General features: G+C 38.5%; 9 protein-coding genes across 12 annotated transcripts; 5 read left to right on the forward strand and 4 right to left on the reverse strand.

The window, feature by feature from the left end:
- Positions 1–256: 256 nt before the first annotated feature.
- Positions 257–2920, reverse strand: LOC6568749 (stromal membrane-associated protein 1). Its single transcript, XM_001995312.2, has 2 exons — positions 2552–2920; positions 257–2162 (listed from the first exon to the last, which is right to left on the reverse strand). Exons 1-2 carry the CDS (start codon positions 2679–2681, stop codon positions 691–693), a joined length of 1602 nt encoding a protein of 533 aa, XP_001995348.1. The 5' UTR covers positions 2682–2920; the 3' UTR covers positions 257–690.
- A 117-nt stretch (positions 2921–3037) lies between these two features.
- LOC6568748 (serendipity locus protein alpha) lies at positions 3038–5409 on the forward strand. The gene is made up of 7 exons (XM_032740925.2): positions 3038–3156; positions 3229–3402; positions 3459–3794; positions 3846–4188; positions 4256–4957; positions 5184–5285; positions 5345–5409. Exons 1-7 carry the CDS (start codon positions 3082–3084, stop codon positions 5407–5409), a joined length of 1797 nt encoding a protein of 598 aa, XP_032596816.1. The 5' UTR covers positions 3038–3081.
- A 331-nt stretch (positions 5410–5740) lies between these two features.
- On the forward strand, positions 5741–7818 carry LOC6568747. Of its 3 annotated transcripts, none has more exons than XM_032740926.2 (5): positions 5741–6260; positions 6335–6428; positions 6964–7137; positions 7208–7662; positions 7736–7818. In XM_032740926.2, exons 1-4 carry the CDS (start codon positions 5757–5759, stop codon positions 7438–7440), a joined length of 1005 nt encoding a protein of 334 aa, XP_032596817.1. In that variant the 5' UTR covers positions 5741–5756; the 3' UTR covers positions 7441–7662; positions 7736–7818. The 3 variants fall into 3 exon arrangements, with proteins under 3 accessions (XP_032596817.1, XP_001995346.1, XP_032596818.1); XM_001995310.3 differs by having other exon boundaries at positions 6332–6428; positions 7736–7816; XM_032740927.2 differs by lacking the exons at positions 6964–7137; positions 7208–7662; positions 7736–7818 and having other exon boundaries at positions 6332–6881.
- A 947-nt stretch (positions 7819–8765) lies between these two features.
- Positions 8766–11531, reverse strand: LOC6568746 (protein lines). Its single transcript, XM_001995309.2, has one exon. It carries the CDS (start codon positions 11529–11531, stop codon positions 8901–8903), a length of 2631 nt encoding a protein of 876 aa, XP_001995345.1. The 3' UTR covers positions 8766–8900.
- Positions 11532–12611: 1080 nt separating this feature from the next.
- Positions 12612–15941, forward strand: LOC6568745 (glucose-6-phosphate isomerase). The gene is made up of 5 exons (XM_001995308.3): positions 12612–13197; positions 13770–14352; positions 14425–14664; positions 14946–15474; positions 15538–15941. Exons 1-5 carry the CDS (start codon positions 13064–13066, stop codon positions 15726–15728), a joined length of 1677 nt encoding a protein of 558 aa, XP_001995344.1. The 5' UTR covers positions 12612–13063; the 3' UTR covers positions 15729–15941.
- Positions 15942–16051: 110 nt separating this feature from the next.
- LOC6568710 (WD repeat-containing protein 43) lies at positions 16052–19684 on the reverse strand. Its single transcript, XM_001995306.3, has 7 exons — positions 19319–19684; positions 18731–19266; positions 18199–18675; positions 18012–18140; positions 17378–17527; positions 16363–16460; positions 16052–16297 (listed from the first exon to the last, which is right to left on the reverse strand). The coding sequence occupies exons 1-7, from the start codon at positions 19628–19630 to the stop codon at positions 16119–16121; spliced, it is 1881 nt and encodes a 626-aa protein (XP_001995342.1). The 5' UTR covers positions 19631–19684; the 3' UTR covers positions 16052–16118.
- On the forward strand, positions 16512–17385 carry LOC6568711. Its single transcript, XM_001995307.3, has one exon. It carries the CDS (start codon positions 16527–16529, stop codon positions 17364–17366), a length of 840 nt encoding a protein of 279 aa, XP_001995343.1. The 5' UTR covers positions 16512–16526; the 3' UTR covers positions 17367–17385.
- Positions 19685–20610: 926 nt separating the features above from the next.
- On the forward strand, positions 20611–22812 carry LOC6568709 (T-complex protein 1 subunit theta). The gene is made up of 3 exons (XM_001995305.2): positions 20611–20766; positions 20925–21955; positions 22034–22812. Exons 1-3 carry the CDS (start codon positions 20707–20709, stop codon positions 22581–22583), a joined length of 1641 nt encoding a protein of 546 aa, XP_001995341.1. The 5' UTR covers positions 20611–20706; the 3' UTR covers positions 22584–22812.
- Positions 22813–23345: 533 nt separating this feature from the next.
- LOC6568708 (guanine nucleotide-binding protein subunit gamma-1) lies at positions 23346–26638 on the reverse strand. 2 transcript variants are annotated; one of them, XM_032740969.2, is made up of 2 exons: positions 26505–26638; positions 23346–25675 (listed from the first exon to the last, which is right to left on the reverse strand). In XM_032740969.2, exon 2 carries the CDS (start codon positions 25653–25655, stop codon positions 25443–25445), a length of 213 nt encoding a protein of 70 aa, XP_032596860.1. In that variant the 5' UTR covers positions 25656–25675; positions 26505–26638; the 3' UTR covers positions 23346–25442. The 2 variants fall into 2 exon arrangements, with proteins under 2 accessions (XP_032596860.1, XP_032596861.1); XM_032740970.2 differs by having other exon boundaries at positions 23346–25838; positions 26505–26615.
- Between the last annotated feature and the right edge of the window lie 5 nt (positions 26639–26643).

Here is a 26643-nt window from a genome sequence, read left to right on the forward strand (position 1 = left end):
TACAAATTAAAGCGTAAAATGGCAATTAATTTATTAGATGTTATAGTTAATGAATATTTATTTATTAAAATTGTTATGCACTTATAAATAATAGAAGTACATACGTATTTCATACTGCGAATGATTTTCAATTAGGCATTGAAAGACACATAATACATACATAGAATTTCTGATTCTGGCCACTGCTAAGGATAATAAAATACAATACTATATATATATATATATATATATATATATATATATATATATATATATGTATAACTTACAAAAGTACGCTTGCCAAATAATCAATCTCTCACTTATATATTCGCCCAGTATACATATATAGATATTGATAGAGCGTAGTACATATATGGCTGGATGAATATATGATAAGTACATAAACATATATATATATATATATATATAAACTTATATATATATATATATGTATATATATATATATATATTATATAGTTTTAATTATGTATTATTGATCTATGTATGTATTTATGCACACTTGATGTAAATCTTGCAAATCAGTTTGACAATTATGTTTTTTATACAATTTGGATTTGGATTAGGAATACATAATTGAACTAATTAATACAACTCTCTCTCTCTTTGTCTCTCTCTGCATATCGGCAAGTATAGATTAACAAATATAAATAAAGGAATGCATCCGATGAACGGTTATCCCATTAATGCCATCTATTGCCAAACATTGCCAATATTTAAATTGCCAAATTGCTGATTTAAATTTGAGGTGACCGATGAGGAGGCTGCTGAGGAGGTTCCCGTTGCCGCTGGATAACCAACGCTTGGCAACGGTTGCATCAGATTCATGCCGAGTCCCAGCTGCTGCTGCTGTGGAGTTGTTTGTGGTGCTGCCACAGCTGTGTTGTTGCCACCGAACAGTTGCATGCCACTCAGCATACTTTGATTCTGTGCTTGCATCAAATTTGTGGCTGCTGCTTGTCCAACCAAATACGGGCTGCTAGCAGCACCGCTGACATTGGGAAACTGTGCACCACCAAATCCAAGATTCATGGAACCAGTTGGAGCATTGCTGAAAGCATTAGGGGCTGCCATCACTGGGGCATTATACATGCTCACTGAATTCGGTGGCGTCATGAACTGATGATGGTGCGTCTGTTGGGGCAGCTGCTGGTGATGGTGCTGCTGTGGATGATGTTGATGATGATGCATATAGCCACCGGGTGCCATGCCCGTAAAGCCGCCAAAGCTCAACTGTTGCTGTTGTTGTTGTTGTTGTGGATTGTTGTGTGGATTGCTGGGCGCATTGCCATACAAAGCCAATATGCTGTCCTTGGACATTTTGCCCGACTGATCCTTGTCGTGCCCAGTGCCGATTAGTGTGCCCTGGCTAAAGAAGTCCTGCTCCTGCTGGGCCAATGAATGCGGCTGACTGCTTGGCAATGAAAGCGAAGCAGCAGCTGCAGCAGCTACATCTCCATTCGTCTTCTTCTCGGGACTCGGATTGCTGTTGGCACTCAGAAAACTGGTAAAGCTATCGTTCTGCAAATCCTGACCAGCAACAATTGGCTTGGTGGGAGATGAGAGACCCAGCAGATCACTCTCCACGCTGACATTGATGCTATTGTTGGCGCTATTTATTTGCACACGATGCGAAGTCTTTGGACTGCAGCCACCGACCTGATTCGGCTTTGGCTTGGGCAGCGGCGCTGGCAGTGGACCACTTTTCGCTGCTCCTCCAGCTGTCGTCGTCGTCGTTGAGGAGGATGAGGAACGCTTTTCGCTGGAGATGCTGCTGATACCGCCCAAACTCCCGCCTTGAGCTGTTTTCTTTTTACGCTTCTGCCGTTCCAGTTCTTCATCGATCTCCTTGGCCCAGTCGACTTTCGGTGGCGATGGCGGCACCCATTCCCTGGCCAAATACTTTTTATGCTCGTATTTCGCTCGAATAAAATTCTCCAGTGCCGTATCAGTTTGAGGGCGTCGGAAACCATCCGGTAGCTGCGCCTCGTAGACGGCACGAGCGCGAGAATTACCCATCTGTTGCAGTGAGATGACCTGTTCGGGGGTCCAAGCGTCCAGATTGACGCTCTTCACCCGGGATATGTGCACGCCCAGATTGCGATGAATACCCGCGCAGCGAATGCACAGGAAGACGCCCAGATTCCATGACGCCCAGCGTGGACCTGCAAATTGTTGATTAAATGTGAGTCAAACGAGATAGAAAATAAAAATAAATCAACTTGCTTATCTCAAGAGTGCTACTCTGTGCTACTCAAACTGTCGATGTATGCACAGTTTTAGCAGCAGTTTACATATACAGTTTTAATAACATACATACGTATGTAGTTATTCATTTAATGCGGTTAACGGCATCACGCACACAGCACATACAAAAATAGAGTTGGGGACCGCAGTGAACTGCTGTTGCTGGTACTCGGCAAGTGTGCCCGCCCTTAATTAAATAAAAGTGTGTGCTAATTTTCAGAAAAGGACTATGCGATTTGTCATAGACCCTTAACTCTCACTTTAACAAGACTAAATACAATTAAATAGGCCTTGAGCATGCACTTACCCTTGGCATCACAATCGACACAATATTTATTGTCGTCATCACGTAGCATTTGCGTTAAAAGTGTTTGACATTTTTCCTGCATCAATTTCGTACGTTCCGTTTCCTTACGGCTTGCATTTGACGTACTCATATTTTTCTTGCACTTTTTATCGCGTTGCGTTGCGTTGTTGCTGTGTAATTTCAATAAATGGTCTGTATTCTGTTTCGCAGTTTATGTGTGTGTGTGTGTGTGTGTTGTGGGCTGCTTTGTTTAAGTTACAAGCCGCTGGATAAGCGCGTTTGGCATAGGTACAAAATAAATTTTTTATGCTTTGAGAATATACTACAATTTTTTTTGCTATCGAAAATAGTGTACGTCTGCGTCTAAACGTCACATTCATTTCGTAAAGTCTGGCAATAGTGATGTCAAAAAATAAATGCGAAAGCCATAGTGTTGCCAGACCTGGCAGATGGCAAGCCACTTGATTTTTTGAAAAAAAAAAATTTTTTGCATGTGCAACAAGTGAATTCATTATTTTTTTTCAAGCAATATGCATTCGTTAAAGTCGCAACTCGAGTCATGTCTTTGCTTATTGGATGGCGGTAGCAATTTAAATTGGCTAAATGTAGGCTTTGAGAAATTTCTTCTTAAACATTTATTGTTTAGTTGCATTTATGCTTACTTTGTTTTTTTGTAGGTTTTCTGTGCCGAATTTTTGGAATTTGTGAATAAGCTGCAAAAGAGTATAAATAATCAATTAGAATATGATGCTCTCGAAATTATTTGTTTATGCTTAACACAAATTATGATATGTGTTCGGCACTTGGAATACACCATTCAAACTGAGACCGCCAGCGGATCAAGGATAATGGTAATAATAAGTAAAATCCCTATTATTATTATATTATTTATACGATTTAATATTAGGCTAGCCATCATCATTTTGTGGATCGCATAAGGGTTTGTCTACAACGCCTCTGCGTTGCCTTGACGCCCTCAGCAGCAGCAGGAACACAAAATAATGCCACCGAGGGCATTTCCTATTTGAAGCTACTCGATTCTTTGCTGGATTCCTTAGCAGAGTTCACCATATACAATGAGAACAGAAGCCTTGATAGCAACACCATCGACTCGCCGTTGGAAATACTCAACCTAAGCAAGCAAATAAAGCTCCAAATAGATTTACTATTGGGTCAAACACTATCCTTTGCCAATGTGGCCCTGCAACAGGATAAGAAAGCGTTGAGTGCGCTCTGTCAAAAGGTATTAAATATATACATATCTTATTTATAATATAAACACGTATTATTTTAGGTGATGCGTGATTGTGGTGCATTCCAAGGGGAATGCCAACTGAGTCCTGCATCATTGCCTCGAAGCAGCAACATTTCCAATCAAAAACTGAGAGCAATGACTTTGGAGCATGCCTTGCATCAACTGGAGGACTATTTGAATGAGGCTCTCCTGCGATTGGTCTTCACTTGCTTGCTCGACTTTCAAAGGATATCGGTGGATAAAATACGCAATTTATTGCGTTGCACACGGACTGAGAAATCGGTTGCCACAGCGGATGATTTTATAGCCGATTTTGATGTGAATTTGGATCGTGCCACACAAATTGGTATATTTGCAATTGCATTTGCACCCAACTTGAAAAGTATACATATATGTCAATTAATTGTTTATTAAGGATATATTAAATTAATACTATTTCTTTTTCGTAGTTAAGACGACCGTTCGCAGCTGTCTAGCCTCGTTTGAGTATTTGGATACCAGTTTAATTCCGTCGCTGCATGGAAATGCCTCCGATTTGCATTCGGAACTCTTGGAGCAGCACTTCAACGAGGAGATGTCCACGTTTAAGACAGCATTGCATGAGATTATGGATAGTCGTGCTTTTGTCGGCTGCTATTTGCATATGCTAACAACGGGCATTATTACCGCCGAGAAACAGTTTGATAAAATTCAATTGGAGCACTTGGCACAAATGGGTTTCTATATTGTAGAACATTTTCAGTTTTCTGTTAATCAGAAAGTTCTCTTACAACACGAAAATTTGCAGAATTTTGTGCGCATTCTGCGGGAATGCAAAGCAATATTAATGTGTGCTTCGCAAGTTCAACCGGATCGCATCTTGAAGCGATTTAAAATATTACGCACCATATTGCGTAAATTTCACAACAGCTTGGCTGCAGCTGAAAGTAAACCAGCTGCTAATGAACCTCATCCGCATCGGGAAGAAACAGATATTTGTACTGAAGCATCTTACACTCCAATCCAATCCTTAATGGCATCTCCATCGCGCAGTATTCTCTATGAGACCCGTAAGAATCGCAGCAGGACAGCTGAAATAAATCAGCTCACAAATGCTGAACAAACTTTAAATAAATCCCTGAAGCCGAGGGCCTTGAATTGTTTGCGCCGCAGTGAGTATTGAAATAAATGTAGCATTTTAGCTATTTACTTATTTAAATATTTTTAAAAAAAGTTAGAAAATATTACTATCCATTTATTGTAATTATTACAACTAATATCAGTCAACAAAAAGAAAAATAGTATTTACATATATATATTACTTATTACAACTAACATCAGTCGACACAAAAGAAGAAATATATATTAATAATATATATATATTTACAAATTTTGCAGAGCAAAGTCTGCGAACCAACATGTTTAAACGACAAACTGTTGTGGAGAGTATTAAATTGCAGCACACAATCGGCAGTCAAACGGCAAGCTTGGAAATCAGTGGTATGAGAAATACTATAACAACTAATATTATATTATATTATTCATTGTTTTGCTTTCAGAAATACTCGATCAATTGACGTGTTTAACGTCAAACTTCTCAGGCAGTCTGTCGGGACGGAAGTAGTTGGGCTTATTTCCTGTCTATTGTGAATGAAAACCACACAAACTCACATACGCAAACACATACACACACAAGCACATATCGCATCCGCATCCGTAGAGAGCAGTGCGTTTATTTTGAACATCTTGAAAAGATTCAAATCATAACAATAATAAACGCAAAAAAATATAATAATAAAAAGTTCAACTACAAAATTAAATATTTAATTATTAAAACAACGTCAAAGCACTCACTTAAACTATGAGCTAAATTGTCAACTTATTGATTTTCCCCAGGCAAAAGCTTGCTCAACTTGTGGATACATAAAAAAATATATAGATTCGTTAAAGCTGAACAAAAACTTGGGGGAAATGCAAACGGAATCGAGGCTGGAGCACAACTCCGATGATAAAGCTAGTGAAGCATTCGAATTGCGTAGCAATAATCGTTATGTGGTTCCTCTTGGTGTCCTCATGGTGCTCTGCACAATATATCTAATGATTGCCGGACTCCAGACCAACTATGACTACTACTTCAAGCCGGGAGTTGCGGCTCTCAATCCATCCAGCAATCCACCAAATGTTGATGCTACAAATTATGTCCACACTCAACCTCAACCGTTGTGCAGACAAGTTGATATTTTCACCGAGAATGCACTTAAAGGCCAGGCAAATCTGTTGAAGCAACAATCAAAACAATCTTCCAATAACCTCGCAATAAGACGCAAGCAGCAAAGGATTTCGAAATCAAAAACAACTAAAAAAGATATTACCAAGAAATCAAATACAGCCGAACCCATTATCTATCTATTTGCCTTGGTCTTTATATATCTATTGCTGAAGGCCGCATCGGACATAAATCAACACTATAAATCGGTAAAAGTCGTCTTTACTTATTGCAAGCAATTATTTATTTATTTGTATATTTTATTATTATTATTCAACAGCAGAAGAAAGGAGATAAGCGCTTGCGTCGATGCTCCTTGCAATCCTATGCCCAAAAGGAGCAGAGGTCCTCTCATCTAGATCGACGTGCTTCAAAAGGTATTTCAACAAAAAGTTTGCCCAAATTTTGAGAGGATCTCCATTAATACTAAATGTAATTCGAATGCTTTTCGTAGTAGGAAACAAATAACAAGAGATAAAAAAAAAACAAAAACAAAACTAAATAGTTCTTATTGTGTAATATATGTGTTGTGAACTGAAACTTGATTTTCTACTTATACTTCACTACATATTTATATATATCATGTATGTATTCGTCTCGATGTAAAACATATCTGTCTAAAAACAAACAAATTTTCTACTTTTTACCCACTTTCAATTTCTATATATATGTATATAATGTTAAGTGAATGTCTATGTGCCTATTTATATTTATATATACCCCATAGAAATCTGTTTACTGTAACAACTGAACTTTAAGAATAAAACTCTTCTATGCACACCTGTGATGATTTTACAAAGTATTATCTAGCCACAATATATATATAAAAATTGTTGTTTTATTTCCTCACTGTTTTCAACTTTGAGTTTCTTTATAATGATATTGACGTGTATTATTAACTTTTTTATGCAGATGCTCTGCTGCAAAGTAGACACTATATATTTACGGAGGCCCGATCCGTTTCGCTTGATCGCTTCAAGCGAAGGGATGACTTAGCCATCGAGTCCAAAGATCTACTCAAAATTATGCGCAAGCAGTCTACAATTGCTGAACCTGCTCGAATTTATCATCCAGCCAAACTTTCGGGTAAAACAGATGCTTTTTTGAAAAGCTTTGATTTAGGTTCCTTATGGATATGCTTTTTTAACCCTCTTAGAGCCGATAAGGGGTCGTCGCTTATCGGTGCCCCTCAGCATTAACTATCAAACTGTGCACGTTGCTCCTCCTGCTCCGGCTCCTGTTGCTCCACTGGAACTGGCGAGACGTGGCTCTGTGATCAGTGTGGGTGACATGATGACGCCTCTGGCGCTGATAGCACCATCCACTGGCCTCCAGACGATGCCCATGACCGATCTGAAGCGGCGCGTTCGCATGATTAATCGCCACTAAAGGGAATGGGAATCGGGAAATGATATAGATTGATATATGACATATAACTCAACTCAACGACTATATGGACTTCACTTTCAACGAATTTATACACTCAGAAAAATGATCGCCCTGAATATTAGAAATTCGCCAAGAGATCCTCACCAGAAGTCATAATGCTAAAATTGAAGTTTGTGGCTTTCTAAAAACAAGGCTTTGTATTTCTTAATTTCAGGGTGGTTGGTAAGAAAAAATATATCTAATTTCTTAGCGCGTCTGTAACATAAATTATTATTCTTTTCTTTCTTAATTTCAGTGTGAAAATCTAAAATTTAGAAAACATATGCCCAGTTTTCAGCGCGTTTTTCAACATTGGAGAGTTTGTAGTTTATACTATTATTAAATATTCGTATTCAGATTTCGGATATACAAACATTTTATGTAGTTTATAATACATTTCTTTAAATTAATTTGAAAAAATCTGAATCTAAGGCAGACAACTGATAAAGTCTATTATAAAAACCGAGCCAGTAAATTTGAATACTTGCTTCTGAAGTTTTAAAAACGTTTTTTTTCTAAAAATTAGTTTATTTATACTTTTTAGAAATGAATTTCTTGGTAATAGAAAATGTTTCTAAAATATAATAAATACACCATATTTTTGGACACTGTCGATTTAGGGCAAGGTTTTCTATTTTTAAGAAAAATATTTTCTTATTTAAAAAATGTTATTTCTAGAAACAAAAATAGGTTCTTATTTTCAAGGCGATTTTTTTTCTTGAGTATTTTTAACTAGCTTCGAAATTGAATTTTAGACATGCTTAATGGTTTTTGTTTTGCGTTTTAATTAATAAGTGTAGTATCGTTACTATAATTAAGGCATTTTAAACATACAAAATACATTATTGTTAATAGTATTATAATTATAATTATTACTATTACTATTACTATGCCCATGCAATTTTATTAAGAATATACAATACTATACACACATTTAATAAATTGCACAGATGAGCAGCCGTATTACCAGAAAACGTACACTTATTTATTTTTTTATGCTAATAATAATAATAATCTACTACTTAAGGCAAGATTTAAAACAATCTTAGGCTAACATTAAAGTTTCGCTTGCAAGAGAGATACAGAAAAAAAAAACAGCTGATGCAATTTTTCTGGCTTTGTGAAACGATTGAGATATAAAAAGAGAAGTCTATGTATGGAGTGTGTGTGTTCAGAGTAATCGATCAGTATCAGCTCTATATATATATATATATATATATATATATTATATATATATATATATTATATATATATATATATTATATATAAATATATATATAAGCTTTTATCGAATTTTGTGCTAAATGTGTTTTCTCCTATTAAACATTACAAATACAAAAATAAATTACGTATTTTAATTGCTGTGAAATATTAATTATTATCATTATATATATAAATCTATATATATGTATGTATAGACTTTAGCTAAGCTCATTGCCCTCGTAGAGGCTCTCGCAGCTCTCGAGCAGCCGCAGCACGGGCGATATATCATACGGATATAGTTGACGCGAGACGAGACGCGATATTTGCAGCCGGAGACGGATTAGGACACCCATCGCCTCATCGAGCATGGCATTGCCCATGCCAAAGCTATGACAACTATGGACAAACATTGTCCAATTCATGCGTATGTATTTCAACAGTCGCAGCAAATAGAGCAGAAAACACGTCTCATTGCTCACAAGCAGATCGAGCAACAAATCGGAGCTATTCGATGTCATCTTGAGGAACTCGAGAAATGTGTAGACAGGATTGAGCATGGCGACCAGCTCGGGAAACGCATTATTTCGAAACGAGATGCCGGAGGTGACATCCAGTGTGCAGACCATTGCCTCAATCAAATGGTCATCCTGATCATCGAACAGATGGATCAAGATCTTACTGAAATGACATTCCGGATGAAATTCGAGTGTTTGCTTGATGAACGTCTCCAGCTTGCTGAGCACATCCCGTATAGATCTCTCTATGAGCAAAATATCCTGAAATGCATCATAGTCTGTGGAATCAATGGAGGAATCTGAGGAATCGCTGCGTATCTCTTTGACGGTGACTGCTATTGATTTTAGGACGAGTAGCACCATTTTCTGCAGCACCGTTTTATCCATTTCGATGAGGTCGCCACCGCCACTTGCCGAATCCTCGCGTGAAATGGAGGCGATTAGTGAACCATTCACATAATTAATGGGCACGCCATTATAACCAATGAGTCCGACGATATTTTCCGGTTGTCGTCGCGGCAGGGATTCGAGTATGCGCAAACTGCGTACATGGCAGACAATTTGGTGGGCCAACTTGCAGGTCTCCTCGGGCAGCATGTCCTGCAGCGCCAGCGTGGAACCGTAACACAGCGCCTCATTAAATAGGCACAGCATCTGCTTGTAGACCGTGCAGGATAGATTGTGACTGAGCAGCAGTTCAAATTTATCCAGCTGTGCGTAGAAGGGACGCGTTTCATCTATCGAGAGATTGGCCTTGACCGATATGATGTTCTCCCAGAGCTGCAGGAAATTGAGCACGCAATGCTCGGCACGTTGCTGATGCAGCGGTGACATCAATTCCGACATATGCTTCACAAGCGTTGGCCATTTGTGCTCCAACTTTTGGATGGTGACACATTTCAGATGCGTCGTATCAAAGCTCTCCGAATCAGTTAAGGCGACCACATGACAACCATTGGGTGGCACATAATTATTACTGCTAGTCGTTGTTGTACTATTATTATCGTAAGGATTACGATTGCTATCGTTGAATCCTTGCCGGTGATCATCATCTGGCGTATCTCCCGTCATATCACGAAATTGCAGCGCGAAATAATTATTAGCCAGCGGCGGATGTTGCACCGGAAAGTGCATATAGCTAAGGGAGGCATCAGCTGAAGACGAATTGCCTGTTGCTGTAGCTGCTCCAACGCCAACTCCACTCGTTGTCAGCGCCGTGCTGCAATCCTCCTCCAGCGGATGCAGCTCCACATCCTTCCACTCGACAATGCGCTTAATAATGTCCAAACTAAAGTGGATTTTCTGCACTGCCGCCTGATCGAGTAGATCATAGTTAAACAACTGATCCACAATCTTTTGCAGCCACTCGTCGTTCAGCTCCTGCTTGGCAATGACCAAGAAAGCAGCCAGCACACGTCCAGCCAGGAACTGGACATAAGCATTATTATAGCCAGCTAAAACAATGATTTCATCGATTAGCTTGTGATCGTTGCGTATTAAAGCATCGCAAACATCCATAATCCGTGTACAAATATAACCCTTGGCGTTCTGCTTCAAATATATGTCAAAGAGTAGCTGTAAATTGGAGAGAAATTGCAACAGTTTATTTGTGGGCCATTCCCGGAGATAGGCAATCCGCTTTTGGCCATTCGAGTCGTGGGAATAGTGCGATTGAAATGGTTTCCTCAGCGTACGCTCTGAAACGCCGCACAGGCACTGACGCGTCAGCGATTGCTCAAATTCCAGCATATCATCGATGGCGGAGGAATTGGTGGTGGAGTTGGAGGCGGAGACTGAGTTGGAGGAGGAGCAGCCTGTCAGTGGTTGCTCCTTCCTTAGAAGTTCGGTTAGTTGCGTTGCACGATCCACTTCATCGTGCGCCTGCTGTGGCTGTTGTGGCAAGATTGTGTTGACTAAATTCTGTAATTGGGCATAGGAAGCGGCACGAGAATTGCACGGCGTCGTCGTCGGTGAATTGTTTGTGCTGCCCGAATGTGAGTGGGTGGAACATGACGATGATAAGGAGGAGGAGCATAAATGATGCGTTTTATTATTGCCATTGGCATCCATTAGATCCGTCCCATCCAATATATCGGGCGGTGATTTGATGGCGCCCACTAAGCGTATTTGTTTATCAATTTTCTGCCGTTTTGTTTGCGGTTGTTCGTTGTGATTTGTGGGCGTGCTGGCAACGCCGGCAGCAACAACCGTAATGCTTGCCGTGGAACATGGACAGCCGCCATTTCCAGTGGAAGAGTTGCTGCTGCTGTTGCTTTTGCTGCTGCCCGTCGAGCTGCTGCCCGTCGTTGCTGTTGTTGTTGTTGTCGTGTCCATGTTTGGAGAATTGTTTCTTTTATTTATTTGCTTGTGCACTGCAATAAATAAAATGTATATCATTGAAAACAAAACATAAACACATTCCAATCAAACAATCCACATTCCACGCTGACTGCCAACAACCAAGCCTTGCCACTGCGTTTTCGACAGTGCTACCGAATTACGCGTATTCCACAAGGTTACGTGTTCAGTTGCTGAAGCCAGCATTTAATTTCCTAATATATTTATGTCGCAGCACCTTCACATATAAATTCGCTTGTTGCTTGGCAGTTTTGTGTATGCTTTTACTATTTTGAACATTTTTGGGAATTTTTCTTAACTACAACTGCAACAAGTTGTTGCTGCTGTTCACTTTTTTACCTTTGTAATGTTTGTATTTGTTGCACTTCACACTCGGTTTTTGTTGCTTGTATACTTGCGCCATACATTATGGATTTGTTGTCTTGCCTGCAAGCCTTACATTATTTTGTTTACATGCTTTATTTCACTATCGACATTTCTGGGGCGCAAAAAAAAACAACTGACACTGTTAATTAACAAGTAGCGAGCGCGTCGCCATCTTTGTAGTGTTGAGTTGTTCATATGCTGGCCAGTGCCCACACACGTTACGACAGTATGCCATACTTACGATATTGCTGGACCGCAGCACGATACGACCGACTGCACCAGAAACAATATATTAATTATGATAAATATTTTAAGTATTTTACTCAGCTAAGACAAAAAAATAATTGGCTCTGTTAATTATTTTTGTAGTGTTGGGTGTTTATATGCTGGCGCAGCGCTCACACACGTTGCGACGGGATATACGACCGACTTTCGATGTCGCTGCACCGCATACGTTACAACCGGTTCACACAAAAACCAATAAAAAGATACATATTTTTTGTATTTTACCCAGCAAAAGAAATTAATAGAAAAATTGTACCGCACATTAGGCTGTAAGTTCAATTCAAAAATATGTTGCATTATTCAATGAATGCCCCAGTCTGGCAGCTCTATACGGCAGCGCTGCCACCTGGTTGAAATAAATAAATAAAGATTCGATATATTTTTGGTTTACAAATATAAACACATATGTATACTAACTTTTGACAAATAGTGACAGATTTGTTCATAAACAAAACCAGACATTTTTTTTAGTGTCTTTAAATTTTGAGTTTGAGTGTACGCAAAGTGGCAACACCGTGACTTGTTTTTCATTTGACATTGACACAAACACACACATACAGACACATAATTCCAGCCGGTGGTGGGTGGCAGAAAAGGACGACAAACCATTGCGGTACCATTCCCAGGCAATTAGTATTGCAACGGCTTTTTTGTGGAGCTACACTTTGGGCCGCACTGCCCAGTTCCGTTTGTTATCAAAGAACCTGAACTTCAATCAGTTCGAAATACCGAAATTCACATTTAAGTAAAGTGTTCTGTTGTGTTGTGTTCGACGTGCGATCACAGTTGAATTTCGTCGTTGTTTCTAACAACACTTGATTTAATCCACGTAAATAAAAAAAACCTTCAAAAGGAAAATGGCTGGTACACTGCCCCCCCTCAACGATGAGCCCATCTACAAGAAGCTTCAGGAGTATTACAATGGCCACAACAAGGAACTGGTCATTAAGGATCTCTTTGTCAATGATCCCAAGCGATTCACCAAATACAGGTGAGCAAAATGTTTTTTTCACGGTCAACTTTACATACATATATGTACATATACACACACATATAAATCATTTGAAAGCTACTTTCTATTACATTTACATAAGTAAGCTTGTGAGTGTGTGTATTTATGTATGTGTGTGGATATGCTGGAATTTATTAAGCGCTAAATATTTCAATATTTATATTCAAATGAAAAAGTTAAGAAAAAATATAAAGAAAATAATTGCACAATTTTTAAAAATATTGCAAAGCTGCCTTAAGTTATCTAGTGTATTTATTTGTTTATTCAGTATACTAAAACTAAAAAAAAATTAAATTAAAATAAAAAATTTAAAATTAAATAAAAGTTTGAAAAAAAAATTGGAAGTACTTATATATATATATCTATTTAAATTATATATTTAATTATTTCTATGGTTTCTGAGCGTATTTTAACCGAGTTTCGCTTTGTCCTTGCCAAAGGTCAAAGCAATGACCTTTTTCAAGCCGCTTTCTAATTACAATTAAGGCCAATAAAATTGATTCGCTCAATTATTAAATCGAATAAATAATTTGTTTATTGATGTCGATTAGCTTGCGTCTGCAAACGCCAACGGATGGTGAAATTCTGTTGGACTACTCCAAGAATCGTGTGAACGAAGATGTTTGGCCTTTGCTCTTGGAGCTGGCGAAGGCGCGTCGGGTGGAGGCGGCGCGAGATGCCATGTTCTCTGGCCAGCACATAAATATAACGGAAAATCGTGCTGTGCTCCATACGGCATTGCGTAATCGTGGTCTCGAACCGGTGCTGGTGGATGGCAAGGATGTGATGCCGGATGTACGTGCTGAGCTGCAGCATATGAAGGAATTCACCAATAAAGTGATCTCGGGTGTTTGGCGTGGTTGTACCGGCAAACAGATCACCGATGTGGTCAACATTGGCATCGGTGGCTCCGATTTGGGTCCATTGATGGTCACCGAGACGCTGAAACCATATGGCAAAGGTTTGCATTCGCATTTCGTGTCCAACATCGATGGCACTCACATGGCGGAGGTGCTGAAGAGCGTCTGCTATGAGACCACATTGTTCATCATTGCATCAAAGACGTTCACCACACAGGAGACCATCACGAATGCCACCTCTGCCAAGGCCTGGCTCCTCGAACATGCCAAGGATGTGAGTGCGATGATTAATTCCATTTAATTCTATTATTATTTACTAATATGCTTTGTTTTGGTTTTTTTTTAGGATGAGGCCGTTGCCAAACATTTTGTGGCTCTGTCCACGAACAAGGAGAAGGTGACTGCCTTTGGCATCGATAGCGCGAACATGTTTGGCTTCTGGGATTGGGTTGGAGGTCGTTATTCGCTGTGGTCAGCGATTGGTTTGTCCATTTGCCTGTCCATCGGTTTCGAGAACTTTGAACAGCTGCTCGAGGGCGCCCACTTTATGGATAATCATTTCAAGACAGCACCACTGGAAAAGAATGTAAGCGATATACCCTTCCGCAAAATAATATTAATAGCATCACTATGATTGAAAAAACAAAGCATTTTTTCAAATGTGGATTTTTAATGTATTGTTTAGTATTCTTCCTATAAATTCATTATTTTCCAGTATAATAACTATAGTTATTTTCTTTGGCACTTTCTTCCAAAACTTCTGAGTTGCTTAAACGTAAAACTCTCACAAGCGTGATGCTATTATATTTGTTCGCCACTGTATAATGTAAATGTATTTATCTCTGACTCTTATCTTAAATTTTGTAGGCACCTGTTGTGCTGGCCTTGCTTGGCATTTGGTATTCGAATTTTTATAAAGCGGAGACGCATGCGCTGCTGCCGTATGACCAGTATATGCATCGATTTGCCGCATATTTCCAGCAGGGCGATATGGAGAGCAATGGCAAATTTGTTAGTAAATCGGGCCAAAAGGTTGCCTATAGCACCGGACCCATTGTTTGGGGCGAACCGGGCACCAATGGGCAACATGCCTTCTATCAGCTCATCCATCAGGGCACACGTCTAATTCCGTGCGATTTTATTGCGCCCGCGCAGACGCATAATCCAATTGCCGGTGGCAAACATCATAAGATTCTATTATCGAATTTCCTGGCACAAACCGAAGCCTTAATGATGGGCAAGACGAGTGATCAGGCCAGAGAGGAGCTGTCCAAGGCGGGCTTGTGCGGCAACGAGCTGGACAACTTGTTGCCCCACAAAGTCTTTGCCGGCAATCGGCCAACAAATTCGATTGTAGTCAAAAAGGTTTCACCCTTCGTTTTAGGCGCCTTGATTGGTGAGTTCAGCAAATTTTTTATAGCTTATTATTATTTGTTTTAATTATTATTATTATTTGCAGCCATGTACGAGCACAAGATCTTCGTGCAGGGCATCATTTGGGACATTAACTCCTTCGATCAATGGGGCGTTGAGTTGGGCAAACAACTGGCTAAGGCCATCGAGCCCGAGCTGGATCATTGCGAAGAAGTCTCCGGCCATGATAGCTCCACAAATGGCCTAATCAATTTCATTAAATCCAACTGGAAGTAAACAACAACAATAACAACTATATTTTGCAGCGGCCCTCCTCAAAAAACGTTTCCCTATATTTATATATATACTGTTCTTGGCACAAAAATTCTATAACTATTATATTACTATATATATTTGCATGCATATTCAAATTATACGTAGGTAAAGCATTTGGTTTGCAAATTGGCAAAAATCTCACTAATCGGTAGTTTACACACCCTATATATATATATATATATATATATATACATATATATATATATATATGTATAGATATATATATTGTTGTTGGATGTAGTTCATACATGATGTAAAATCAGTAAAAATGCATTGAAATTTAAAGCATAAAATGTGTATTTGGAAAAAACCTTATTGTTGTTATTTTTAGGGAGTGGCGCAGAAAACATTTCAATTTGCAGCATCTGAATCTGTGTCATTCTGGTCATCATCCGAAGAATTCTGTGTCATTATTAGATCCTCCTCATCGGCAGCCAAATCATCATCGGCTTCCATGTTTTCATCATGATTTAAATTCACATTTTCCTCCTCCAAATCGCTCCAATTGTTGGTGGAATCAACATCCTCATCTAGAGAGAAGTTTTTATATTGAATTGTGTTTATTTTTTAAAAATTAAGTTAAGTAAATATTTACCGGGATCCTCGTCAACAACTAAAACATTGTTTTCATTCAAATGCTTATCCGAATTACGTTTCATTTGATTTATAATCAAGTTAACACGCCCAGAAACTCTGTAAAAAATAAAGCAAATAAAACTTCTAAATTTGTGGATCTTATAAATAAAATAAATATATATTATGGATATGGAGACGGATGCATCTGACGTGCCCTCCTCGATTGATGAGAACAGTATCAGCGATGAGCTTGAAATGATTTCCACACAGGAGGCCATCAATGTCGTCTCTGTGTACAATAAAAGTAAACTCGTTGAATCCATTGCAAAATGCCAGAAACCGTTGTGTGAAGATGCGGATTTCGAGTGCGTGATGAATATGGTCAATGGTACGATTTGTGAGGCTGTCTCCATTATTGAATCCGATCCACGAGGACTCTTTTGCTACAAATACGTGAAGAATTTGAATATCTTTGACGTGGAGCCCACAATTAACTTGACGGAGCCGGCGGACAGTTCACCTTCGAGTGATTTTCTACTATGTTGGCAGACAATCGATCAGTTTGAATATGGCAATGTGGTTGCCATGATTCGTCACTATATCGGATTATGGCAGGTGTCGCCACAAACTAAATGTGTCGTCCTCTCGAATAGGCGGGGCCGTGAGGTTGCCTTAAAGGGTCAAATCTACTTTGTCGATGCGCACTTTTCACGACCATCTCAAACGTGTACAAATCCCTTGGCCGTTGCCAAGGTTCGGTTTATAATTACAGTTTCGCGTATTCTGCCCAAACATTATCCGGTAATGATCACATATCGCTTTGAAGGATATCGTACATTGTATTATGCGTTGGGTGAGCGGGCCGTCAATTCGAATTCATTTCAAAGACTGTACATCGATACCATCTTGCACAGTAAGTTGAGCTTCTATGCGGAGATTTGCGTGTGCCGGCATGGCACCGTTGACAAGCCCAAGGAATCAGATGAATCAAGGAAACGCCAGAAATCGTGCAGTTCACTTTAGCCATAACTTACTGTAGTGCTTCGGCGAGGCAATGCATCCGCTGCTCAGCAATGCCCAGACAAATGCCCAACTTGTCCCGGAGCTCCTCCTTATCCTCGGACATCATAATGCTCGTGTGTGTTGTCGCCAAAATCTGCAGCCAGCGCAGAGCACAATTTACGCTAATTAATAAAATATAATAATAGAATATAAGAAAAATTTAAAATATATACAAGTGAGAAAGGCTTCTCTAATACCAATAGGCAATATCAGCTGATAACTAGTGTAGCCCAGAAATATCTATCTATGCAGGAGGCTTCTACACTCAGACAAAAAAAAATTGCTTCAATTTCAGTAAATCTAACTGTAAGATATAATTTCTCAATATTAAGAAAACAATTTCTTACTTTTTTTTGATTTTTTTTTCCCGGCTGATATTAGCCATATTTATTTATTTATTTAGACATTAAATAAATAAATAAAAAAATTTGTGGGAAATATGTGTCTGACGATTTGCGATTCTCATTTTTATATATTTGCAAAGCTTCTAATTTGAAAACTGGCTCCGACGTGGGACAGACAAGTGACTTTAAGGATGTTTTTTTTTTATCAGAGTATTAAAAATAAAAATAAAAATATAATATATATATAGATATATAGACTCACTCGGTTGCTTTGCCCTGCAATAACACAGAGAGCTCATTGATCAAGGGACTGATATATTCCAGCGGCAGGCGATCCAAAGTTAATTGCACAGTCTTTGCATCATTTGTGTCCAGAACTGCATGCAGCATGCTGCAAAGAGGAGGATTACGTATAAATATTTGGTATATAACTCATGTATATAACTTACCTTTGATCCTGACTGTGCAGCGCTTGCATTAAAAGCTGCGTTTTGCTTTGGCTCTGCAATTTGCCACCTGCCAATTTGGATGCTTGAATGGATAAGTTTTGCAGACGCGCCTCCATTGGCACCTCATTCCTGACCTTCTTCTTGGAAATTGGCAGAGCACTATTGTACTCCACCTGCTTGGACTGAACAATGGGCGTTTGTGTCTTCAGAGCAGCAGCTCCCGATCCGCTCTGCTTCTTCGCATACAATTTCTTGGGATCTGTGCGAACAATTACATTCAGCTTCTCCGCATAATTTGGAGTATATCGCTCGAATTGCAAGAGACGCCGATTGCCGTAGCCAAAGAGTATCTCGTGCGAACGTTGGGCATCATACACAAAGTGAGCGGCAACAGCATGGATGGGTTCAACAACATCGCCGCCATCCGAGGCAATTTGCAGTGACACCTTTGGCTTGATATATTTCTCAGTTGACAAACTAAGAGTAGAAATTTGTTAGTTAATGAAAACATAGATCAATTATTACCAATTACCTTTCCACATTGAGCATATAGATGTGTATGTTGCCATTGCGTGTCACACTAGCCACACGCAACTGGCCATCTTCGCGCACCTCACACGTCAAACTGTGGGCCACATCCTCCATGAGCAGCGTGCACATCGATGCCTTATTTCTACCCTTTTTCTCAATTTTCCAAAAGGAAATTACACGTTCCATTTTTGCTGTTGTCATCACATATTCCACATTATTCTTAGTACAAGTAAAACTATTGATGGCATTAATTTCGCCAGAGTGTCCCGTGCATGTTTCTACCAACTCAACGTTGTCCACATCATAGATTTTCAGTTGACGCGAGGCAACGGCCAATGTGCGACTCTTGGCCAAAAAAACACAATTTACGGGCTTCTCTGGGCCAACGGAGAAGTCGGAAATGCAACGAGCCTCCGCCACAGACCAAATCAACGCTCGACAATCTGTGCCCACACTATACAGATGCCCATTGTGGGCATCATAGACAATCGCAGTGACTGCTCCATGGTGGCTTTCATTGCTCAGCGTGCGCTCAATCTGCAAACCAAAAAAATTATTTTATTGAAGTAAATATCGGTTTATTGCTCACCTTTCCCTCGGTTAAGGAATACAGCACCACGGCGCCCTTGAGTGTGCCCAGCGCTATATATTCCCTATCATTGTCGGAGGAAATCTGTGTTTGCTGCTGCGTTTTGCGCGTCTTTTTCGGACGCTGTGCAGCAATTGTTAGCCACGTGAGTGCTGTGCAGGGACCAGCTAGCTGCAGGTTGGGTGTGTATTCCTGCTTCAGTGTGTTCGCCTCGGTGTCCCATATCCGAAGTATGCCTTCGTCGTCAACCAAAGCGAAGTGTTTGCCACCATTCGAAGAGAATCCCGACACGTGCTTCTTGCCCAGCGACATCGTTTCAAACAGTTTGGAGCAAAAACATTACCAGCCGCAGTGTTGGTTAACTGAGCAATAGTTTTCTTGGGCAAAATTTGCGATAAAAATACTAAAACTGTTAACAGCTGAAATATTTGTTCACACTAGAGCATGTTCGCTTAAATTTCATTACATTTCCAATTAACTGGAGTTCTCTGCCGAAAGCCATAAGAAAGAATAAGCAATTATTTTCTTTATAATTATAAGCACACATTTTTCTTGACAATTAAAATAGTTTTTCCCTAAAAAATAAGGAATAAATTTTTGATTGACATTTGCTGCACTCGCGCGGTTTTGAGTTGGTTTGCCTATAACAGACGTCAAAATATATTAAGCCGTCGAACGTATGTTTCACACATATTAACAACGAGTTAACAGTAAGGATCTAAAAAAAATTGTAATTTCGCGGTCTGTTTTAAACCGGTTATATGCAGGTTTCCATTGTCGATAACTTTTTTTCGGTCGAAAACACAGGCCAACAGCTGCAAACTGCGGACCTACTTAAAGCAGTTATCGCATAAACCAATTAGATTTTCAATTAAATAGAGCTGTTAGCAATTCAAGTCATTGATTTGTCAGGTAGCTTTCGCCTGGCAGCTTATATTTTACTTGTGATAGTATATTTTGTTTTTTTCTATATACTTATTGAAAATACTTTTTTGGTATCGATAACTTTGGTCTGAAAACAGCTTAACAGCTGAAATATACGGACACATTTTGAGCATGTTATCGCCTACAATGAATTACATTTGTAATTAAATACACTTTTTAGGACATTAAGTCACCAATTTGTCAAGTAGCTGTTGCCTGACAACTTATATTTTACTTTTAATGAAATATTTTGCTTCTTCGATTTGCTTATCGAAAATTAATTTTTGGTATTTTCATAAAAGAAAAACAGTATTTTGTTAAATGCCGCCAGCAGCACACTAGCCGTCGAGAATATTCGTTCGCCCCATTTCGACTTTGAGGTTATAGTGAATTACCGTCTGATTTCCTTGCTTTAACTTGGGCTGCTCTTCTTTTGTCAAATAAATAATTATCTGTGCATAAAAATGGCTTTATCTGTACCAAAAGCACCCGGCATTTCGCAAATGCTCAAGGATGGCGCCCGGGTAAGTGAAATAAACACACAAAATGGACAATATGAAACAATTTCATTGAAATTGAAGAGACAAAATGAAGCGCGTGATTAGTCATCACTTCTGATGAATGTTGAACATATGTCATGTATAATGACTGATTCTGGGATTAATCAAGCGTTTTTCCATAGATGTACAGTGGATTGGAGGAGGCAGTCTATCGCAACATTAGCGCCTGCAAGGAATTCTCACAGACAATGCGTTCCGCCTATGGCCCAAATGGCATGAACAAAATGATCATTAATCACATCGAAAAACAGTTTGTGACTAGCGATGCTGGGACAATAATGCGTGAACTCGATGTGGAGCATCCGGCTGCCAAGCTCATTGTGATGGCCAGTCAAATGCAGGACGCTGAGGTCGGTGATGGCACAAATTTTGTTGTGGTTTTTGCGGGTGCTCTCCTCGAATCGGCGGAGGAGTTGCTTAGACTAGGCATTACCACAGCGGAGATCGCGGATGGCTATGAGAAGGCGCTAAACAAGGCACTGGACATTTTGCCCAAGCTAGTATGCCATCAAATCGAAGACTATCGTGATGTGGTTAAAGTGAAGGAGGTGCTGCGATCGGCGATTATGTCGAAACAATACGGACAGGAGGATTTCCTCAATGATCTGTTGGCCAAAGCATGTGTCTCCATTTTGCCCGATGAGGGCACCTTCAATGTGGACAATATTCGCATCTGTAAAATTCTTGGCAGTGGTCTGGCTAAGTCGGAAGTGGTCCGTGGCATGGTCTTCAAGCGATTTGTCGAGGGCGACGTCACTTTCGCGGAGAAGGCAAAAGTTGTCATCTTCTCATGCCCCGTCGACATTATACAGACGGAGACCAAAGGCACTGTCCTCATCAAGTCAGCGGATGAGCTATTGAATTTCTCTTCGGGCGAGGAAGGTCTATTGGAGACCCAAATCAAAGCTATTGCCGATACGGGCGTCAAGGTTGTCGTCTCTGGCGGCAAAGTCGGTGATATGGCTTTGCATTTCCTGAACAAATACAATTTGATGGCTGTCCGTCTGAATTCCAAATTCGATTTGCGCCGCTTGAGCCGCGCCGTAAATGCCACAGTTCTGCCTCGCATCACGACTCCCAGCCAGGAGGAGTTGGGCTACTGCGACAAGGTCTGCATTGAGGAGCTCGGCGATACCACAATTGTCGCATTCAGGTAAGTGCTATATATATATATATCTACTAATTATATACAAAGGAATCCTAATGCACATTTGTTTTTTTTTTATTTCAGAAATGAGGGCAAGGACTCGCGCATTTCCACGATTGTTATACGCGGAGCCACAGATAACTTTATGGATGATATCGAGCGCGCCTTAGATGATGGTGTCAATAACTTTAAATGTTTAACCCGTGATGGTCGTTATCTGCCCGGAGCAGGTGCCACCGAGATAGAGTTGGCCACCCAGTTGGCTGCCTATGCTGATACTTTGCCTGGTTTGGATCAATACGCTGTGCGCAAATTTGCAACTGCCCTCGAAGTGTTCCCCAAAGCCTTGGCCGAGAATTCGGGCACCAATGGCACCGAGATTGTTAATCAGTTGTATTTGGCCCACAATTCGCCGAAGGGCAAAAATATCGGTTACGATATTGAGGCGGAGAAACCGACGACAATCGATGTAACCGAAGCGAAACTCTTTGATCTGTATCAGGCCAAATATTGGGGACTTAAGTATGCCGTTGGTGCAGCTGGAACCATCCTTAAAGTGGACCAGATCATCATGGCCAAGCGTGCCGGTGGCCCAAAGCCACGACAGGCTGCAGGCAGCGATGATGAAAGTTAAAAAATACAACCCTACAAAAATAAAACAACATTCGCTTTAAAATGTAAAGCTTAATTGTTTAAGTTTAGCCCATGGCGAATACAAAACACCCATTATAATGTATTTTTTCACACACGAGTTGGAAATTTCAAATTTCATCAATAACACACACTCACACACACCAGCGACGCACACACTCTCATCAAACACAGCTTCTTGTATTAATAAACTAAACTTTAAAAAAACTGAATGTCTTCCGAGTTGCTTTTATACCCTGAACACTTTGGAAGTGCCTAAAAATTGTATATTGCTTTTGTGCACAAGTACGTAACAGGCAGAAGAACCAACACCTACTTTATAAGGCATGTATTGTCTTGATCAACATCTAAAGTCGAGTCCAAGTCCGTCTACCCGTCTAAATAAAGATGCCAATCTTAGCGACTTTAAGAGCAAGAGACTTGCAACTTTGAATATAGGTTCTCGTATACCCCGCGTAGATCAATTTTAATTAATCTTATCGATAACTTCATGCGTTTCACAAATATCCACATAAATCGGTTTCCGATAGCAATAAAAGCCAAAATTTTAAATGTTAAGCCTAACATATAAAATGGACAAATATCATTAATTTTTTCACAGAAGTGTTCTACAGGGAAATTTGACAGTAAAAACGAGAACATATTTTATACTGCTCGGTGTGCATGATATCTACGATATTCTTATTTGTCCTTTGTGTATTAGAGTAAATTAAACGCACTTGGAAAAGGTTGTTGGTTTTTTTTTTTGTCTCCGCTAGATAACTCATCTAAGCTTTTTTTTTATTTTTTTTTGGAATTCAAGCAAACGATTATTTGTTTGGAGTACATTACATACTTATTTCAAATTGCGTATGCGTAGATACAATTCAATATTTGTTTCGAATAAAATTACGATATCGTTGTCGACTTTCAAATTGAAGTTAATAAAGTTTTTAAAGTGTTATATCTCATTGTTTGTTTGTGATATTTCGTGCATTGCTTTATCAATAGTTTCGTGTTATCTTTTAGTTTATTTATATGCTAGTTGTAAATACAATTATGGATTCAGATCCCAAGTTTGCCAGCGTCAAACAAATGAAACTATCCGTGCTCCATTGGATAGTTCAATTGTCCAGCATCAGCAAACTTTATCTTTATCTTTTCAACACAAAATAAAGTCTTCATTAGAAACAAAAATGATTTTAAAAAAATATATACCAAGATCCTGCCATGAAACGTTTTTAGCAAATCGAAAAAACTTTTGAAATGGTTAAGAAGCTAAAAAAAAACCAACTGCAGTTTAGGTTTGGAATATTTTGACTACTTTCGAAAGTAGATGAATTTTTAATTTTGAACAATTTTCTGCTGAATGCTCACGACAGCAGAACAGGGTCCAAAATCTATATTGGTTTCGATAAAAAATGTGTGATTCTTTAGATAACTTTTTGATGATGGATTTGAAATATGTTTGTATTGAATCAAACAAATGGAAGAACCGATTGAATTACATATTTATGTTTGCATTGATTTCGAAATGGTTGCTTGAATATGAAATGATATTTATATGATTCACTTTTGTATGGAAGAACCTTTTGTCTTTTGTTTCATTCCAATGCCATACAAATATGCCCATTACCATTATCGAGTGTAAAAAAATAACTCGGCTTTAATATATATATATACCTTGCCATTCATGCCAATTACACATTTTGTTGATTTCATATAATATACTTTACAAAAATATAGGCTCAACCGCGGACAACTCATTTAATTCTTATATTTGTGATTTCGATTTAAATGACACAATTTGGTGTTAAATAAATATGAGTGAATTTTTCTTTCTTAACAGAATCACACATTCTTTACAATATCTTGGAAATGATTTTTCGATTCACATAGTTTCATATAATAAAATAAATTATCGTTCAATAAAGCATTGTATTGCATTATATAAAATATTTGGCATTAATAGCCGTTTGCGGTTATTAATCAAAAAGGACGAAAACTACGTTAGATATATATATATATATATGCGTTAGTGCAACGGGATTTTAATATTTTTTGCTAAGAAATACTTGGATATAATAAACACACTAAAGTTGAACTAGCTTGTTATGGCTGCATTATATTCCTGCCTGAATTTAAAGCTTTTAAAGTAATCATATATGTATAGTTTAAAATCCACTTAACTGGGATCTATAAGTGTGTGTGTGTATTTTATATCATTTGTCTTCAATTAAGTATATGCTTAACAACGTGAACAGAGTTTATATTTTTCTGGTTTTTTTCTTCTTTTCTTTCTTGAAATAAGTAGTCAAATTAAGTGTTTTACTTGTATTTATTTTTGTGTGTTTGTGTTTTGGGTGTGTTTACCATGTATCATTATAATAAATATAGTATTGGGCTTGATATATATATATATGTTGTAGATATATAGATTTCATAGTTTATATATAGGTAGTTGTTGCTATATAGTCCGCAGAATAATTGTCCTTAAGGTTGGGATATTCGTGTACTCTTTTGTTACATACAAATAAAAAACATGGTGATATTTTCGAATAAATGCCAAAAAGTTTTTGTTTGAAAAATTTAAATTGTTTTTTAACACTTGTCATATTTTTATCATATTGTTTGCTGTTGTTATTTTCATAAATAGCCCTTTAAATCTTTGGTACACATATGGGCTCTCTTCTATTTTATTTTATTTGTTTAATAATATTGCTTTTGTAATTTGTAATTAAGTTTTTCTCTTTGCTGGTGGTGCCGACTCTTGTTATTGTTCATCTCATTTTGTTTTTAAGTGGGTGCTTTTCTAAAAGAACTTAAAACTTAAACAAACCAAAAAAAAAGTAATTAGATCTGCTTAGAGAGCCGTGCACGAGGACTTCTCACGGAAGGGGTTTACCTTTTGGCTGGTGAAACCAGTCAATAGATAATCCTCCTGCTCGTGCTCCGATATATATTTCTTCATTTTATCGCAAGACATCGATACCGTCTGACGATCGATAGCCGCCTCGCGACGCAGCTGTTCGACGACGATGCGCTGCTGTTGTAGGGATGATGACATTACGTCCATTACGGCTGTCTCGGATAGGCCTATGGTTGAAAATGTTCTCAGATACGGATACGGATAAGAGCAAATTGTAAATTAAGTAGTGGTGGTTGTGTGATTTCTTTCAATAAATTATATTAAATATTGTTTGTATTATTTTTTTTTTCTCTTGTGTTGTTTTTGGTTGAATTCTGAATAATAGGGGCGCTGTAAATGTAGAGAGAGCAAAAAATGCAACAAAGCATTTGTTTAGATATGTTCTTTTTTAAACTATCACGACATTCTGGTCACATTGAATATTACAACGACACAGAGTACATACAAAGAATAGTGTACAGCTTGACAGGAAGTAATAGTTTGAGATCTCTAGATAGGCAGTGTTAGGTAGAATCTTAAGAAATTTCGATTAATCGTTTGCTAAGTTGTATTTTTATTTAATTTTTTAAAGCATCGCTTCACATGTACGTATGCGTATGTGTGTCTATGTATATAAATGTGTAGGTATGTATGTAAATAAAATAATGCTGGTCGCATTATAATAATGTAGTTTTTCGCTGTTTTGTGATTCATATTTATATATATGGAAACATTTAAAAATTTTTAATATCGCTTAGTCATCTTTACTTGTAAGGTTTCGCACTTAATGCAAATTAAGTTAATTATAATTTTCGTACTTTTTTTTTCAATTTCCAATTGATTTTATTTTGTGACTGTGCGAAAGTGTTGGAGAACACACACTCATGCACATATATATACACACACACACATACGTACATTAAAAAGACGTCTTTCGTTAACACCAACATTTGAGTAATTAATATACACACACAAGCACAACTACATGTTAATAACAATAATGCCCAAATTATTTACCAGCTTTTTAACAAATATTTTGCTAATTTTCCCGAATAACAGAGATCAAGCTCCTCCTTGACTTGACCAAAAAAGATACACACCCAAACCAATGAAACGTGAAGTTGGCTGCGTGTAAAGCTGCAAATCGTTATCGATT

Source organism: Drosophila grimshawi, unplaced genomic scaffold, assembly GCF_018153295.1.
Source record: "Drosophila grimshawi isolate 15287-2541.00 unplaced genomic scaffold, ASM1815329v1 contig_1367, whole genome shotgun sequence".
Classification (NCBI taxonomy): domain Eukaryota; kingdom Metazoa; phylum Arthropoda; class Insecta; order Diptera; family Drosophilidae; genus Drosophila; species Drosophila grimshawi.

Excerpts from the sequence above, each read along its gene's own strand:
- LOC6568749 (XM_001995312.2), bottom strand. The coding sequence starts at position 2,681 with ATGAGTACGTCAAATGCAAGCCGTAAGGAAACGGAACGTACGAAATTG. Across the intron at positions 2,163-2,551 it reads TGTCGATTGTGATGCCAAGG|GTCCACGCTGGGCGTCATGG; the intron begins GTAAGTGCATGC and ends AACAATTTGCAG.
- LOC6568748 (XM_032740925.2), top strand. The coding sequence starts at position 3,082 with ATGCATTCGTTAAAGTCGCAACTCGAGTCATGTCTTTGCTTATTGGAT. Across the intron at positions 3,403-3,458 it reads CCAGCGGATCAAGGATAATG|GCTAGCCATCATCATTTTGT; the intron begins GTAATAATAAGT and ends ATTTAATATTAG. Across the intron at positions 5,286-5,344 it reads GGCAAGCTTGGAAATCAGTG|AAATACTCGATCAATTGACG; the intron begins GTATGAGAAATA and ends TTTTGCTTTCAG.
- LOC6568747 (XM_001995310.3), top strand. The coding sequence starts at position 5,757 with ATGCAAACGGAATCGAGGCTGGAGCACAACTCCGATGATAAAGCTAGT. Across the intron at positions 6,261-6,331 it reads TAAATCAACACTATAAATCG|CAGAAGAAAGGAGATAAGCG; the intron begins GTAAAAGTCGTC and ends ATTATTCAACAG. Across the intron at positions 7,138-7,207 it reads TCATCCAGCCAAACTTTCGG|AGCCGATAAGGGGTCGTCGC; the intron begins GTAAAACAGATG and ends TAACCCTCTTAG.
- LOC6568746 (XM_001995309.2), bottom strand. The coding sequence starts at position 11,531 with ATGGACACGACAACAACAACAACAGCAACGACGGGCAGCAGCTCGACG.
- LOC6568745 (XM_001995308.3), top strand. The coding sequence starts at position 13,064 with ATGGCTGGTACACTGCCCCCCCTCAACGATGAGCCCATCTACAAGAAG. Across the intron at positions 13,198-13,769 it reads AAGCGATTCACCAAATACAG|CTTGCGTCTGCAAACGCCAA; the intron begins GTGAGCAAAATG and ends GATGTCGATTAG. Across the intron at positions 14,665-14,945 it reads CAGCACCACTGGAAAAGAAT|GCACCTGTTGTGCTGGCCTT; the intron begins GTAAGCGATATA and ends TAAATTTTGTAG.
- LOC6568711 (XM_001995307.3), top strand. The coding sequence starts at position 16,527 with ATGGATATGGAGACGGATGCATCTGACGTGCCCTCCTCGATTGATGAG.
- LOC6568710 (XM_001995306.3), bottom strand. The coding sequence starts at position 19,630 with ATGTCGCTGGGCAAGAAGCACGTGTCGGGATTCTCTTCGAATGGTGGC. Across the intron at positions 16,461-17,377 it reads TGCCTCGCCGAAGCACTACA|AGTTTCTGGGCGTGTTAACT; the intron begins GTAAGTTATGGC and ends TATTTTTTACAG. Across the intron at positions 16,298-16,362 it reads AGTTGTTGACGAGGATCCCG|ATGAGGATGTTGATTCCACC; the intron begins GTAAATATTTAC and ends ACTTCTCTCTAG.
- LOC6568709 (XM_001995305.2), top strand. The coding sequence starts at position 20,707 with ATGGCTTTATCTGTACCAAAAGCACCCGGCATTTCGCAAATGCTCAAG. Across the intron at positions 20,767-20,924 it reads TGCTCAAGGATGGCGCCCGG|ATGTACAGTGGATTGGAGGA; the intron begins GTAAGTGAAATA and ends GTTTTTCCATAG. Across the intron at positions 21,956-22,033 it reads ACCACAATTGTCGCATTCAG|AAATGAGGGCAAGGACTCGC; the intron begins GTAAGTGCTATA and ends TTTTTATTTCAG.
- LOC6568708 (XM_032740969.2), bottom strand. The coding sequence starts at position 25,655 with ATGGACGTAATGTCATCATCCCTACAACAGCAGCGCATCGTCGTCGAA.